The sequence below is a fragment of the Carettochelys insculpta genome, chromosome 32, assembly GCF_033958435.1.
Source record: "Carettochelys insculpta isolate YL-2023 chromosome 32, ASM3395843v1, whole genome shotgun sequence".
Taxonomy (NCBI): domain Eukaryota; kingdom Metazoa; phylum Chordata; order Testudines; family Carettochelyidae; genus Carettochelys; species Carettochelys insculpta.
Window position 1 is genome coordinate 7,051,481 of NC_134168.1, and position 14,798 is coordinate 7,066,278.

At 43.2% G+C, this 14,798-nt stretch overlaps 2 protein-coding genes across 2 annotated transcripts; both read left to right on the top strand.

Moving 5' to 3' along the window:
• The first annotated feature begins 5,266 nt into the window (after nucleotides 1–5,266).
• On the top strand, nucleotides 5,267–6,211 carry LOC142004784 (olfactory receptor 6F1-like). Its single transcript, XM_074982474.1, has one exon. It carries the CDS (start codon nucleotides 5,267–5,269, stop codon nucleotides 6,209–6,211), a length of 945 nt encoding a protein of 314 aa, XP_074838575.1.
• Nucleotides 6,212–12,673: 6,462 nt separating this feature from the next.
• Nucleotides 12,674–13,609, top strand: LOC142005008 (olfactory receptor 6F1-like). The gene has a single exon (XM_074982686.1). The coding sequence runs from the start codon at nucleotides 12,674–12,676 to the stop codon at nucleotides 13,607–13,609; it is 936 nt and encodes a 311-aa protein (XP_074838787.1).
• The last annotated feature ends 1,189 nt before the right edge of the window (nucleotides 13,610–14,798 follow it).

A 14,798-nucleotide genomic window follows, 5' to 3' on the forward strand; every position in this document is an offset into this window, starting at 1 on the left:
GTATAAATAGAACCTCCCCATACAGCCAATGTGAGCTGCAGGTCATAAATAATCAGATCTAGAGAAGTGGTTGTTCAGATCTAGAGAAGTGGTTGTTCCCCTCTATTTGGGACTGGTGAGGCCACATCTGGAATATTGTGTCCAGTTTGGGCCCCCCTAGTATAAAAAGGATGTGGATGTGCTGGAGCAGGTTCAGAGAAGAGCAACAAAAATAAGAGGTTGGAGCACAAGACCTATGAGGGTAGGCTGAGAGATTTGGGCTTGCTTAGTTTACAGAAGAGAAGAGTGAGGGGTGATTTGATAGCAGCCTTCAACTTCCAGAAGGGGAGCTCTAAAGAGGAGGGTGAGAAACTGTTCTCAGAGGTGACAGATGGCAAAACAAGGAGTAATTGCCTGAAGTTAAAGAGGGAGAGATGTAGGTTGGCTATCAGGAAAAACTACTCCACCAGGAGGGTGGTGAAGATTTGGAATGCACTGCCTAAAGATGAGGTGGATTTGCCATCCCTCAAGGTTTTTAAGTCCCGGCTTGACAAGGTCCTGTCTGGGATGACGGTTTGGGTTGATCCTGCTTGAAGAAGGGGACTGGATTAAATGACCTCCTGAGGTCCCATCCAGCCCTATGATTCTGTAAATAAGGTAGGTAGGGGCAAAGTGATGGTGGAAGGAGATTCCTATCAACATCAAAGTTACCAATTGTTTCTGAGTCTTTTGGATTTCGAGAAGCCCCTCTTGCGATAGAATGGGGGTTCAAAATTAGAATGAATTTTATTTACTGCCCTTTATTTTGCAACAGTAGGGTGAAAGGAGCTTCATAAGGACATGAGACTGGTGTGAAATAGTCCTGTATTTGTTATGCATTTAGGTGGGGAAAAAGCAAGACAGAGCAGCATAAGTCAGCAGCTGAGGCTACTGTCTGTCATCTGGAAAGAAAAACATGGTGAATGAAAGGTGTTTGTATTGACAAGTATCATTTGAAGACATGGTAAGTTCAAGTTTCTAGCCAGAAGCAATCTATCCTGGAATTATAGTTAAAAGTAACACTAATGTAAATATGAAGCACTGGTTTGCCATTCTTGGTATGAGATCTACTGGTCTATTGCTGTTCAAAATATATGCCACACTGGAAGATAACAAACCTAAATAAGGAATGAGTCCATCCTATAACTTTTTTTCTTATATGTTATAAAGTTTAGGATGAACCATAAATATTATTTTAAATTCTGTACTCGGTAGAAGCAATTGGAAAAGTTGTTCTTTTACATCTTTTTTTTTCCACAAAATTGTATAAGGTTAATGTTATGGTCAAAATAGTTTTTTTTATCCTTTTATGGTTTTTAAAGCTTTCACGTATGCCCAGGTTTCACTCAGAACCTTGTGCTCTTGAGTCACCAGAAACTTCTTGTTATTCTTTTGATCAAAGATCCAAAATTATTCGCAAAAATCTGTTTTATCCAAAAGACAATTGTCTTACAGAGAAAAAAAAATGAGATAATGGAAAAATTCCAAGTCGCTCTAATACACTAACCTATGGAATTTACTCATAAATAAATTTCCCTTGGACATGTAATTAAGGACGAATATATATGTATGCAGAAATAGCTAGATATCTACCTATTTCTAAAAATGCATGGGGCACAACTGTGGACTTTTCATACAGAATCACAGAAAATTAGGGTTGGAAGAGACCTCAGGAGGTCATCCAGTCCAATGCCCTGCTCCAAGCAGGATCATCCCCAACTAAATCATCCCAGACATCTTTCATCTCTTGTCTTCTATCTAAGCTGTCTCTGTGACTTGATCAAATCACATCACAGCCTGCTTTCACTTCCCCACCTGTAAAATAGGAACAATCATGCTGATCGAGTCAAATAATCACTTTAAAGGGACTGGAAGCAGGCCAGTAGTATGAAGACAAGTAGTGTGACTTATAGCCATACTTTTCATGGTGTTTTTGAGATATAAAAAGCTGTTAAATATACCAGGCTACAGCAAACTTCTGGTACATTTATTCTTTCTTCTATCTCCATATTGAGAAGCGGTCTTCATAGTCACAGTAGACGCTGTAAATAAAGTCCTAAATTGACACTATAAAGGGCGTAATCCATAGTCTACGTAGACTGAAGGATGCCTACTACTACTCAGTTCTGAGATGGACATCCTTTGTGCACATTGTCAGAATAATAGAAGAATGGGTTACCGGTTCTTTTTCTAAGCATTTAATTGCCCTGCATTTGGAATGGGATTTTTAGTTAGACCAACGGTTTGCAATCCTGGTGAGAACTGTCCAAGTGTGCCATGAAATTTCAATTTCCCCTTGCTGTGGTCCTTGGCAGAGCCACTGCATGGATGGGGGAACTGATGACCCCACACCAGCTGGGGTCCAGGGGGAAAGGCTGCCTGAATCCCAACTGGTGCAGGGTTGGTCAATTTCCCCCTCTGGTGGCTCTTTGCAGTGCTGCTGTGAAGGGAAATGCTGACCTGGCAGGAGCCTGTTCACACCAGGATGTGCGTGGAATTGTTTGTCTCATTCACACATGATGAGTTGGGAACCACTGAGTTAGATTATTGTTCTGGTCTAGCCAGTCTCCCAGGGTTGGACCTAACACCGATTCCTCAGGAGATGTGTGGAAGACTGGAGATGGTATGTTAAAAGAAAACTGGGGAGCAACTTACTGAGCTTCTGGTAAAAATTTTGCTGGTGTGTCGTTTCCTCCTGCTGACCTGTCTTGTCAAAGAACGTTGGCTGTGAAAAACAGATCTAAAACAGACTACCTTATGGCAACCAGGTGGCTAAATGAGCCACCAGCGACAAGGAGGATCAATTCCGAGGTATGGATGCATCACAGGAAGAACTCAGATGTAGGCAAATGCCCACACTGCCTGGAGATAGTGCCAGTCTTCACTGGTTCTTACTGTGACCAGGAAGTCCATACTGTACTTAAGAACACACCCAGGTGGCATTTTTGTTGGAACTGACATGTTTCCATGAATATTTGCCTTTCAACAAAATGGTATTTTTAAACAGCTAAAAAATAAGTGTTATGTATTTTTTTCCCAGCTCTAGGATTCAGTAGCTCAAAAAAGGCTGACAGACTTGGGTGTATTTAGTTTGTAGAATAGAAGAGTAAGGGGGAGGGTGATTTGATAGCAGCCTTCCACTTCCAGAGGCGGGATTATAAAGAGGATGGAGAGAGGCTGTTCTCAATAGTGACGGGTGGCAGAACAAGGAGCAATGGTTTTAAGTTGCAGTGGGTGAGGTCTAAGTTGGACATTAGGAAAATCTATTTTCCCGGGAGGGCGGTGAAGCACTTGAATTCATTACCTAGACAGGTGGTGGAATCTCCATCCCTAGAGGTTTTAAGTCTCGGCTTGACATAGTCCTGGCCGTGATGATTTAGTTAGGGTTGATCCAGCTTTAGCCAGGGGGCTGGACCAGATCACCTCCTGAGGTCTCTTTCAGCCCAAGGATTCTATGATTCTATGATTCGAAACACTTGGAAACCAGGGAACATAAATGGATTGGAAGCTACAGCCCTATTGAGTTTCAACAGGGAATTTCAGTCCTAGGTCAGCTAGAATCCATGTCATTTTCCTGAGAAGCAAAGAAGGTTATCTTCAAGGTGAGGTGTAAAGACAATGAGCCAAAACTAGAGGCTTACTCGTGGGTGGGTGGAGTGTGATTGAAAGGCTAAACTAGCAGCAGGGGAAAGATGCATTTGAATCAGACACTCCACTGACCCCCCATGGACTTCACAGGTATCTACTCTTCTTTACAAAGCCCAAAAGGTGCACAAAGACAGAATGGTGTAGAGTGAAAGTCGCTTCCTTTTCCTCCTCTTAGGTGTATTCACAATTCCATATATTATAGCTGGGATTTTCCTAGGAACCCTACGGTGCCCACATCCCTTACACTTTCAGTCAGGAATCCAATCCTGTCTATTTCAGCAGTGAAGAAAGTTCAATCAACAGCCAGGTGCATCAGATGAAGGGTCACATTGGGCAGTCACAGAGCAAAAATAGATGTCTTGGTAGTTTTTAGGAGATGTGGGCAGAAGTTCAGGGCTGTGGATCTGCAGATCGTTTAAGGTAAGGTATCAGGCACTGGACTTGTGCACAGCAGAAAGTATGTTTGACACATTTAAAAACCTTCAAAAGCTTCAGAGGGATGGCCGTGTTAATCAGTAGTGTCACAAATAACAACCAGCCCTGCAGCGCTTTAGAGGCTGACACATGTATTAGGTCATGAGCTTTTGTTTGTCAGACCCACTTCTTCAGCTGTTTTAATGCCTTATAAACTCTCATTTAGGAGCAATGCCAGCAGACCTTGGCTATATCTACCCAGGTGGCCTCTGTCGACAAAACTGGGCTTTTGTTGACAAAACTCGCCAAGCATCTACACGGTTAAAGTGCTCTGTCAAGAGTTGGTTGACAAAACTCAGCTGTTCAGCTGGCAGTGAACATTCTCACCATTCAGGTATAATGCCTCTGTTGAGAGTGTTTTGTTGACAGGGTGCCTGTGAAGACACTCCTGTCAATGGAGAGGTCTTCTGTTTCCCTGGAAAGCCCTGTTAGCAGAGCTTCTGGTCAGCTCTTCTGTCAACAGAGGCCAGGGAAATCTGGGTGCTCTCTGTCAACAGAGTGGCTTGCACTGTAAGCTGCTTTTGTGTGTACACGTGATCTGTCGACAGAGGTTCTGCCAAGGTTTCTCTGTCAACAGTGACCTCTGATGACAGAAGCTACATGTGTAGTGATAGACTTTGGGAAAATATTCCCCTTTACTCGTTGTATCCAATTCTGGGTCCCCCATTACAGAAAGAATGTGGATTCATTGGAGGGAATCCAGCAGAGATCAACAAAACGATTAGGGGGTTGGAGCACATGACATATTAAGAGAGGCTCTGGGATCTGGGCTTATTTAGTCTACAGAAGAGAAGAGGGAGGGGAAATTAGATAGCAGCCTTCAACTACCTGAATAAGGATTCCAAAGGAGATGGAAAGAGAAATAATAGTCCAGAGTTACAGTGGGAGAGGTCTAAGGTGGATGTTAGGAAAAAGTATTTCACTAGGAGGGTGGTGAAGCACTGGAATGTGTTACCTAGGGAGGTGGTGGAATTTCCATCCTCAGAGAGTTTTATGTCCCAGTTTGACAATGGCAAGTCAGGGATGATTTAGTTGACATTGCCCCTGCTTTCAGCAGTGGGCTTGCCTTCATGACCTCCTCAGATCTCTTCAAACCCTGTGATTCTTTGATACTGTGTCTCCACAGATGGACCTCGGGAGTGGGGCAGAGACAGAAAACCAAACCAATGTGGAGAGGTTCATACTCTTGGGCTTTCCTGGCTCTTGGTATTTCCGGATTTCCCTGACAGTGGTGTTTTCAATGATGTATTTCCTTACGATTGTAGGGAACGCATCGGTTATAGCATTAGTGTGGACCAGTCCACAGCTCCACACACCCATGTATTTCCTCCTTTGCAATCTCTCCTTCCTGGAGATGTGGTACACTACTGCCTTTGTCCCTAAGACCATTGGCATCTTGCTGGGCACAAGCCAAACCATTTCCTTCACCAGCTGCATCTTGCAGATGTATTTCATATTCTCCCTGGGCTCAACAGAATGTTTCATTTTGGCCGTCATGGCCTATGACCGTTATTTGGCCATCTGTCATCCGCTGCACTACAGCTCCCTCATGAATGGAATCTTCTGTGCTCAGCTGGCCCTTGGATGTTGGTTGTGTGGATTCCTGGTGATCTCTGTGTTGGCTTTTCTCATCTCCAGGTTGTCCTTTTGTGGCCCTAACATCATCAATCACTTTTTTTGTGACATAGATTCCTGGATAGCACTCTCCTGCACTGACACGAGCCACGTTGAGCTGGCGATTTTTATGATCTCCATTAATGTCCTCCTAGGATCATGCATGATAACCCTTGTTTCCTATATTTACATAATCTCCACAATCTTGAGAATCCCATCCGCCCAAGGCCGGCAAAAGGCCTTCTCCACTTGCTCAGCGCATCTCACAGTTGTGATGATCTGGTATGGCTCCACCATTTTTCTGTATGTCAAGCCTTCTGCACAGAACTCATTGGACTTGAACAAAATCATCAATGTCTTTAACACTATTGTAACTCCGCTACTGAACCCTTTCATTTACACTCTGAGAAACCAAGAGGTGAAGCGAGCCTTGCAAAAGACAATATGTAGGATGTGAAGTGGTTTTCAAAAGGTCTGCATTGAGTAGAAATGCAGTCAAAGGGATGGAAATTAAACGTTACTGAAGGCCATTCTTAGTGCTGGTGATCATTTATGTGTTTTTCAGGTTTCCTCATTTATCAGAACAAACTGACATTGATTTACATATGAACTGAAGTGGGAGAAATGCAAATTGATTATGCTGATGAGACCAAGGTACTTTGTAGGCATTAGCCCGTGTGTGTATGGGTACAACTATTGATAATTACATAGGGGACTACACCTAAGGAAGAGCCTTAACCAAAGTAAGCAAGAGTTTAACAGGCAGACCTCATGAAAGCAGATGTTTGACTGCAAGTCAGTGTCCATATCAGGGACGTGAACTCAGCACCGGTACCGCTAGCATGCTAAAACAATACAGAACATGCAAATACATTCTGCTAGGACATCACAAGGACAACTCAACCTAGCACATGATAAAATAGTTTAGCAAAAATGATGAATAGTGATATTTTGTCTGAAACATCAGGAATGAAAGCACAAAAACAGAACAGCCAACCAGAAGCACAGTGAGTGGGATAAGGGGATTTCCAAAGGTGCAGGGTCCTTTCAAAAAGGAAGCACAGCAACTGGAAGAACAGCAGACAGGGATGCCTGGTGACCTGTAAGCCCTATCTGTCGACAGAGGAATCCCCAGAGCATCTACATGGCTTGTTATTGACAGATTCTGTCAAGAAAAGAGTTCTGCCTCATGGAGGAGAGGCTGTCAAGAAAAGTCTTGAGTTCTGTCAACAGTATGTAGACGCAACACATTTTCAGAGTGGATGCCCTAGGGTTTTGTGAGAAAAACTGTCTAGTGAAGGCATAGCTCTGATGTCTACTAAAGTGACACAAGATGACGTTTTAAAGAAAGCCCCTAGTATGATTTTCTAAAAGCATTTTATTAGCTTTTTGCATTATAAGCTAACTGCATTCAGCTTCAAATCTATGGAGAATGGAACTGGTAAAGATGATTATATCACATTTGAAAATATAATAATGGTCACCTGGAAAACCACATCTGAACAATCATCAGACTAAAGTTAGTATCCCAGAATATCTAATATGAATAGGGGGCTGAGGCTTGATTTAATTGTCTTTGATCTCTGTTGGAAGAATGGAAAAAGTGTGTAAAAGGTTTACCCCATGTGATCTATCTATCTATCTATCTCCATATACCGTATCTATCTACCTATCTATCTATCCCCATGCGCCATATCTATCTATCTATCTATCTGTCCACGTACACCCCATATCTATCCATCTATCTATCTATCTATCTATCTATCTATCTATCTAATCTAAATATACACGCCAGTGGCATTTTTCAAACAAAATTATTAATGAAAACTGTGTCAAAAGTTTTCATGTATCATTTTCCCAATATCCATTGTAACAGGACTGGCCAGCAGACCCCAGCTGGAAGGGTGGAAGGACATAGCCCAGGCTAGGGGAAGAAGAAGAACACCCAGATAAACTCCCGGAGAGAACCAATAGAGATTGGTAGTTAAATGACATGGCTCAGCTAGCCTCACGGCCAGAGTACCGCCAGGATTGAAGAAGCGTCCCAGGCAGGGGAAAGGAACAGAAGAGGTGGACGAGGTAAGGGACCAGGGGTGGTTGGGGTAAGAGGAGGGGAGAGGAAACAGCTGTGATAAAAGATAGCAAGGGAGAGAAGGAGTAGCTCAACAGGAGAGCTCCCAGGCTCTCCACCCCCATCTAGACTGAATCTCTGGCTGTGGAAAAGGTGGGAAAGAATGACCAGTTGGCCCAGATTGGCAGAGACAGGTGCAGCCTAACTCCTCCAGCTGAAGGGAGAGCCATGGGACCTTGGCCAGACTCAGAGATCCCCTGCCGCACCAGCCTGTTATTTTTTTATTCGGCGAGAGTGAGAGACGGTGACTTTGACTTTTAAAATGCTGTTAATAAATACCTGTACTGAAACACAGAACTCCCCCTGTAACACTAAATAAAGTAGAAATTCAAGAATTGCTGCCCAACCCAACATTACAATGTTCATTTCCAACAGGCCACACAGCTGCATAAGCTATTTCAAATCACTGCTAAGAGTGTCATGGCTAAACACCAAAGCTATGTGTAAGCTAGAGAGTTTTGCTGAGAAAACCTCGGTTTTGTTGACAGAAATCACAGAGCGTCCAAACTAAAAACTACGTTCTGTCGACCTGATGAACCCAGCTCTTTTGTCGACAGCTTTCTGCCTCTCCCACTAGAGCTGAGTCTACACTACAGAGTTCCGTCAACAGTAGTCACTGTCGACAAATATTTCCCGACAGAACCTTTGTCTAAAGAACACATCCGCTCCCCTTGTTAAGGCTCTCTGTCAATAGAGAGAGGCCAGACTACCCAGCCCTTTGACGACAGAACAGCCAACCAGAAGCCTGCAAACAGGGCAGTCTAGTGAACTGGAAGCCCTCTCTGTCGACAGAGAGTCCCCGGAGTGTCTGTACTGTTTTATCATCATGCTATGCCTTGTGCAGTCAAGATAAAACTCTGTCAGGAAAACTGCTGGGTTCTGTGGACAGATTCTTGACAGTATGCATTTGTAGTGTGGGTGCCCCCTAGTTTTGTCAACAGAAGGCCTCTTCTGTCGACAGAATTCTGTAGTGTAGACCCAGCTTAAGGCAGAACACCTTTCTTGACTGAATTTGTCATCAAAAAACCCACTTCAATGCTCTGGCCATCCCTCTGTCGACAGACAGGACTTCTGGGTCACTGGGCAGCCTTCTGGCTGTCCATTCTGTTCAGAGAGTGGCTGGGCAGTCTGGCTACTCTCTGTCAACAGAGCAGGTGAACAGAGTTACTTACTTTCCTATGTGACTGCAATGTGTTGGCAGAAGTTTTGTCAGTGATATTTTCCATGGTTAAAGGGAGGGAGGTATGTGTGAAACATAAATATCATAGAATCATAGAACAATAGAGCTGGAAGAGACCTAAAAAAGCCGTTGAGTCCAGCCCCCTGCTCTAAGCAGGACCAAACCCATCAGATCAGCCCAGCCAGGGCTTTGGCGAGGCGAGACTTAAACACCTCCAAGGATGGAGACTCCACTACTTCCCTGGGTAGACCATTCCAATGCTTCACCACCCTCCTAGTGAAAAAGTTTTTCCTAATGTTCAACCTGGACCTTCCCAACCACAACTTGGGACCATTGTTCCGTGTTCTGCCATCCGTGACCACTGTGAACAGCCTCTCTCCAGCCTCTTTGCAACCTCCCTTCAGTAAGTTGAAGGCTGTGATCAAGTCCCCCCTTCAGTCTTCTCTTCTTCAGACTAAACAGTCCCAATTCCCTCAACCTTTCTCCATAAGTCATATGCTCCAGCCCCCTAAATATGCTGCACTTGTTACACATGAGGCCTACTTCTCTTCTGCATCTCAGTAGGAACTGGGGTTAAAGTTTTGAAATATGCCAAAGGGAGTTTGCACCTAAGTCCTTCTTTTAAAAGTTGTATAGAGAGATACTTAAAGGCATCCAGGAACTTTGTAGGGGTTTCAAAGGCATCTGATTTCAACAGAAGTTAGGTTGAACACTACTTCCTGCTGCTCCTATTGGTCAGGAATGGAAGTCTGTGGTTAGTTGGTGTACCTGAGGATATGCAGGTAAATAAAGTGCTGTCATCCTGCCAGGATGAGTTGTGAGTTCAATCCTGCATGGGGCTATTTAGGGATCTGGGGCAAATACATTTAAAAAAACTGTCAGAGATGGTGACAGATCCTGCTATGAGGGCAGGGGGCTGGACTTGATGACCTCTGAAGGTCTCTTTTAGTTCTATTGATAGATTTGGTAGAGATACCCATGGTTTTCAGCCAGTAGTGCAGTGGTAACTTTATTGCTTTTCTCCAGGTGGCCTCAGGTCTACAGACCCCCTATGCAGGAAGTTCTGGTGCTGGGTGGGTGCTTCTCTAGTGTGAGCTAAAAGTCATCTGGCTCTCAGCTCAATCTGTAGATGAGACTCAGTCTTTCTCTGTGTAAGTGGTCTAGGTGCCACCAAAGAGGACAGTGACCATCACCTATGTGTGTGGGTTACACACACACATTGCATGATTACTTTGAATGTTTTATATTTAAAAAAAAATGCTGTCCTCATTTACAAAAAAAAAAAAAAAGCACCAACCCCACACAGAACTTCCTGCTTAGGAATCTGTAGGCCTGATACCGCTGTGGTAACCTCTGAAAACCCTGCCTACCTCCCTCTGAGCCGCAAATGTTTGGCAAACACAACGCTAGAATGCTGATTTCCAGCTAGCTGGTGCCGGCCATTCCCCAGGATACCTGCCTGGCTCCGCAGCGTCTGTGATGTGCCTTAGGGGAGTTTGTGAAATTCTGTTGATATCCAATATCCCTGGCTGCTGGGCAGAGTTGGACAGCACTACACAAGCAACCTCATGCAGCCAAATCAGCTGCAGGTCATTAATAAGTTCGAAGGGAGAGCATATTGGATGTTGATGGCCAATGCCTGGCTCTGCGTGAGTCTTTTGGTTTTGAAGAGGCAGGTTCTCATTTCTGCTAATGGCACCTCACCACGCTCTGACAGTAGAGAGGACTTCAAATTGGAGTGAACCCCAGTTATCACAGACAGTTTAAGTCACCTTTACATGGATACTATGGTGTAAAATGGTTGTGATATAGAGGTGACCCAAGTGTGAATGGAAGATAGCCCACCTTCTGATGCGCTATTTCTCAGCAATGATGCTATTGTGTGGCACTCCAAAAGAAAAAGATGGTGAATGAAAGGAGTTTGTATGAATAATCGCTGTGCTGTATCTGAAGACATGGTAAGTTAGATACAGCGTCACACTAACCCAGACTTCAAGGTAACTAGACTGAGAAATAAATTTGCCTTTCTTTCTAAAGAGAGCCACCTGAAAATTGCTGTTCAAAAACCTTGCTTCCTGGAGCGGTCAACACACCTGCAGTGAAAAAATGAGTATATCTCTAGCAGCGATTCCTAACCTGGGGTGCACGCACCGCCCCCGCGGGTGTGTGATCCCCTTTCTGGGGGTGTGAGACATTCCAGATTTTTTTCAAAAGTAAATCACCGAAAACACAAATTAAGCACAGGCACCTAACTACATCTACTGTGTTTTATCAAACCTATGTATTCATTAACATTATACATTTCATACCAATAACTGTAATACACAAACAAAAATTTATTTTCAAATTTTTAAGCTCTGGGTAGTACTTGAATCTATTTGTATGCCTACTGTGCTCTTATTTGTGGTGAGTAATAACAAAGCTATTTTACATATATTTAATATGCACTTAAAAGGGTATAGGCCCCCCATCTCCATCTTTGATTTTTGGTAAGGGGTGCAAGAATATATTTTGAGAACCAAAGGGGTGCAGGCTGCAGTAAAGGTTAAGAACCACTGATTTAGAGTATACAACCTAGAACGAACAAAATTAAATAATATGTCTGTAAACTGTACAAACTAATAAGACACTGGAGAGATTATTTCTTGACATCAAAAGTGTTGACAAAAATGAAAATATTTCCATTTTCCTAATTTTTTACTTTTCACTTTTTCAGTTTTTTTCTTCCCCAGAAAACCTAGAAACCCAATGAATTTTCAGGTTACCAAAGGTTGTCAGGTTTCAGCCAAAACATCTGTCCTTTATACTCCAGAAACTACTTCTTGTTATTGTTTTCATGAAAATCCCAATTCTTTTTTCTTTCTTTCTTTCTTTCTTTCTCACAAAATTACATATTAATTTTATAAACTGTATAACTAATAGGCTGTGTCTACATGGGGACAAATCTTCAAAATAGCCATATTTCAAAGATTGCTAATGAGGCACTGAACTGAGTATTCAGCGCCTCATTAACATTAGGATGCTTCCGGCCATGGGGCTTTGAAAGCGCACAGCTTGGCCCGGCTACAAGGGGCTCCCTTTCGAAAGGACCCCGCACATTTTGAAATCCCCTTATTCCAATCAGTGAGCGGGATAAGGGGATTTTGAAATGTGTGGGGTCCTTTCGAAAAGGACCCCCTTGAAGCCGCGCCAAGCCACACGCTTTTGAAAGCGGCACTTTCAAAGTGCCACAGCCGGAAGCATCCTAATCTTAATGAGGTGCCAAATATTCAATTCAGAGCCTCATTAGTAATCTTCGAAATATGGATAATTCGAAGATTTGTGACCATGTAGACACAGCCCTGTAGTCTAATACAGCCCTTCCTTCCTTCCTTCCTTCATTTGGACACATTTCAGTTTCATCACAAAGGCAGGTTCCACTGATGGGGTGGGGAACATGTTGGTGGAAATCTTTCAAACAGTTTAAAAGGCCTTTGATGGGCATTGCAACAGGTTAAAATATTATACTGCTATTCATGAACACAGAAGTTAGGGTAGCCTTAAACGGTGAGATCAACATTTTTCATGATTTCCTCAAATGTTCTCTTATGTCTTGGCAGAAAGACCTCATGACAAGTGGAGAAACAGAAAACCAAACCAACGTGCAGGAGTTCATCTTGCTGGGCTTTCCTGGCACTTGGCATTTCCGGATGGCCCTTGCTGAGCTCTTTTCTGTGATTTACATCTTAACGATTGTGGGAAATGTATCCATCATTGCCTTAGTGGGGATCTACCCTCGGCTACACACCCCAATGTACTTCTTCCTCTGTAATCTGTCATTCCTGGAGATATGGTACACCACCACATGTGTTCCCAAGGCTATTGGTGTCATGCTAGGAACAAGCCAGACCATCTCCTTCACTGCTTGCAAGATGCAACTGACTTTTTCACTCGCCATGGGTTCAACAGAATGTTTCCTCCTGGCTGCCATGGCCTATGACCGCTATCTGGCCATATGTCACCCATTGCGCTACAGCACCCTCATGAACAGCACCATCACTGCTCAGCTGGTCCTTGTCTCTTGGTTGTGTGGGTTCCTGGCTATCTCTGTGTTGGCTGCTCTAATCTCCAGGCTGTCTTTCTGTGGCCCTAACGTCATCAATCATTTCCTTTGCGACATAGATTCTTGGATAGCGCTGTCCTGCACAGACACAGACCTTGTTGAGCTTGTGGTGTTCATGCTCTCGATCATAGTTGTCTTGGTCACTTGTGCAATAACACTGGTCTCCTACATTTTTATCATCTCCACCGTCTTGAGAATCCCATCAGCACAAGGTCGGCAAAAAGCCTTTTCCACTTGCTCGGCCCACCTCTTTGTTGTGACTATCTGGTATGGCTGCCTCATTTTTCTGTTTGTTAAGCCTTCAGCACAGAACTCAATGGATTTGAATAAAACAATCAATGTCTTTAGCACTGTTGCAATTCCACTCTTAAACCCCTTTATTTACACTTTAAGGAACAAAGATGTGAAGGAAGCTTTGGCAAAGGCACTTAATAGAATGTGAAGTCATTGAAAAATGGATAGATTAGCAAATTAGTCAAAAGAAGGAAAATTTTATAGAAGTTCATGGATTTAGTAGAAACTTAAGCCAAAAATGCTCAGGCAGAAGAATTTAAAAGGTGATCAGTGTCTTCTGCCTTAAAATTAGAGCCAAACGTATACATCTGGTTTGAAATCCTTGACCACTTTCATTGTCTGGGTGATCATGACTTTATTCTCTATCTTTCTTCATTTTCTGTAATTACCCGCTATATTTTTTTTTCTTCACAGACGAGATCAAGATGCAGACTGTTGACCCTTGACCTGACCTTGCAGACTTTATCATTTTGGGTAGAACATAGTCTATCTGCTAAATATGCTAATTGAAATAAGAATGGATGTCTTGGAGCTTTTACAGTGAGTAGTAAAAGCAAAACTTACGTAATAAAATCAGGTTAGCTCTAAATGTTAACCATTGTATTTAAGGGATTAAAGTAAGGAGTATGATGGCAGAGACAGAGGAACAGACACGATGTCAGTGCCCGGATAGGGAAAGCAACAGCTGCCTTCAGCACTCTTCATTCCATATGGATTTCACAAATAATGTCTGCAGAGGCGAAACTGTGGATCTTCAGCACCGATGTTGAGTGTGCTCTTGTATGCGTGAGAGACCTGGTGTATTAGTAAGTCTTCAAATCACAAGCTCCAGACATTCATAAGCAGATGCCCGAGGCATATCCTTTGCATCAAAAGACAAGACTTTGTCACATATGAGGAACTTTGCAACCAAGCAGGACAAGAACCACTTGATGTTCAAATCAAGGGAAGAAAGTGGGGATGGCTAAGCCACACTCTGAGAAAGCCATTCTCCAGCATAATTCACCAAGCTCTTACATGGACCCCGTAAGGAAAATGCGAGAGAGGAGAACCTCAGACAACATGGAGAAGATCTCCTGAGATCGAAGGACAACAACTGGTGTCCTCCTGAAGTTAGCTTGCCATTTCATCCCAAAACAGAGGGAAGTGGAGGATACTTGTAGACAACCTATGTTCCACTTGGAGTACAAGGATTTAAGTCAAGTTAAGTCAGGTTAGTTGGTCAAAGATAGGGATCAAAGTCAGCACTGGTGAAAGATAGCATGGGTGTTATGTGATTGACAGTCATTTTGTGGAAAAAATATGAGCTTGATCTAAGGTAATAAAATGCATGTATC